Source organism: Orycteropus afer, unplaced genomic scaffold, assembly GCF_000298275.1.
Source record: "Orycteropus afer afer isolate SDZICR_OR568_19922 unplaced genomic scaffold, OryAfe1.0 scaffold00832, whole genome shotgun sequence".
Lineage (NCBI taxonomy): Eukaryota > Metazoa > Chordata > Mammalia > Tubulidentata > Orycteropodidae > Orycteropus > Orycteropus afer.
The window spans coordinates 530,290-532,578 of record NW_006922419.1 but is presented as its reverse complement, the minus strand read 5'-3'; the positions used below and the strand labels follow the sequence as shown (position 1 = coordinate 532,578).

At 40.2% G+C, this 2,289-nt stretch overlaps 1 protein-coding gene across 1 annotated transcript; it reads left to right on the top strand.

Annotated features, from left to right (window-relative positions):
• Nucleotides 1–1,481: 1,481 nt before the first annotated feature.
• Nucleotides 1,482–2,288, top strand: LOC103211999 (olfactory receptor 8I2; the record flags this gene model as incomplete). The annotated part of the gene is made up of 1 exon (XM_007957998.1): nucleotides 1,482–2,288. A coding segment is annotated over exon 1 (807 nt), but the record flags the coding sequence as incomplete, so codon positions are not given.
• Between the last annotated feature and the right edge of the window lies 1 nt (nucleotide 2,289).

Genomic DNA, 2,289 nt, shown 5'->3' with positions numbered 1-2,289 from the left:
CACCAAAAGAAAAAAAGAAATGTGCTAAAAGTACAAAGAATTCTAAAATAAGTTTTTAAAATAAACAGGATATTTCTAATTTTCTTCTTTTATTTCTAACGGATGTGTATTTTTACCAAACTCTAGGAAAGCTTTCACTAGCCAAGAAAAGTAGTAGAAGCACCCATCTAAGCTTTTACTCAGCTCCTTTAAAAAAGAAAAAAGAAAAAAAAAACTTGTAAAGTAGCTGCCCGGTGTCAAGAAAATAAGAAAAAAAAAAAAAAAGTCATTAAATTCACAAATCATGGAGTGTCCACTCTGAAGTGAGCTCTTTACTTTCTAGTAGCATAATTGAGGAGTCCTGGTGGCGCGTGGTTAAAGCACTTAGCTGCTAACTAAAAAGTCTGTGATTGTAATCCACCAGGCGGTCTGTGGGAGAAAGATGAGGCAGTTGGTTTCTGTAAAGATCTACAGCCTTGGAAACACTATGGAGTTAGATCTACCCTTCCCTATAAGGTCTCTATGAGTCAGAATTGACTCAATGGCATTGTTGTTGTTGTTGTTATGTGCCATTGAGTCGGAACCGACTCATAGCGACCCCTCCTTGTGTTTCTGAGGCAGTATCACTACGGAAGTAGATTGACCCATCTTCCTTCCGAGGAGTGGCTGCTGGGTTTGAACCGCCAGCCTTCTGGTTAGCAGTTAAGCGCCTTAGGCAGTACGCTACCTGAGCTATAAGGTCTCTATGAGTCAGAATTGACTCAATGGCATTAGGTTATAATATTAATCCTAATAAACAAATTGCTAAGTGTTTGATTTAAGACTTAATAATAGAGTATAGAGAATGGTGGGAGCTCTGTTGGCATAGTACCAAAGGCATTTGACGGCTAACAAGAGGGCTGGCAGTGCAAACCCACCAGCCACTCCTCAGAAGAAAGATTGGGCAATCTACTTCCATAAGAGATACCACCTTGGAAACATGAGCAAGGGTTACTAGAGGATGGTCTCTCTCATGAAATCTATTTATATCATTTCAGAAAGAAATTTTGGGGGTGTGCTATCAATTTTACACAATTCTGAATTTGAGATTTTTTTTTTTTTTTAATTTTTACCTGCCCATTCTGTGAGAAACGAAAATCATACAAACCTTCAGCTAATTTGAAGTCATTAAATGGTAATGTCTCATTATTTGAGTGTACACATACTCTGATTATGGAGCTCTCGTGGTGCAGTACTTAAGGCATTGGACTGCTAACCAAAACGTTGGCAGTTCAAATCCACCAGCCATTCCATGGAAGGAAGAACATGGAATTGCTGGTGGGTTTTTACTTCTGTAAAGATTTACTGCCTCAGAAACCCGATGGAGGTTTCTATGAGTCAGAATTGACTCCATGGCAGTGGGTTTGGCCTTTTTTTTGTACTCTATTAGGTCTTCAGACTTGAATCCTCTGATTTTTATTATTCTTCTGCACCAGGTCAATCAAGAACATCAGCTGAAATAAATGGCTGTGTCCAATTACACAGAGGTGACTTTCTTCATCCTGTCTGGATTTGCAAATCACCCTGAACTCCAAGTCAGTCTTTTTTTGATGTTCCTTTTTATTTATCTATTCACTGTCCTCGGGAACCTTGGACTAATCATGTTAATTAGAATTGACTCTCAGCTTCACACACCTATGTACTTTTTCCTGAGCAATTTGGCATTCATTGACCTATTGTACTCCTCCACCATTACCCCCAAGGCTCTGGTCAATTTTCTATCCAACCAGAAAACCATCTCCTTTGTTGGCTGCTTTGTCCAAATGTACTTTTTTGTTGGTCTGGTGTGTAGTGAATGTTTTCTTCTGGGATCCATGGCCTATGACCGCTATGTAGCAATCTGTAATCCCTTACTCTATTCAGTGGTTATGTCCCAGAAAGTGTGCAACTGGCTGGGAACCATGCCTTATGTGATTGGCTTCACAAATTCTCTGATATCCATTTGTGTGATAAGCAGTTTGACATTCTTTGATTCCAGCATTAATCATTTTTTCTGTGACACCACTGCCCTTTTGGCCCTGTCCTGTGTGGATGCATTCAGAACACAGATGGTGATCTTTGTTTTAGCTGCATTCACTATTTTTAGTTCTCTTCTGATCATCACCCTCACTTACATTGCCATCATTTCAGCCATCCTGAGGATCCAGTCTGCAGCAGGGAGGCAGAAAGCCTTCTCCACCTGCACATCCCACCTCATGGGTGTAACTATCTTCTATGGGTCCCTGATTTTCACCTATTTACAGCCTGATAACACTTCCTCCCTCACCCAGG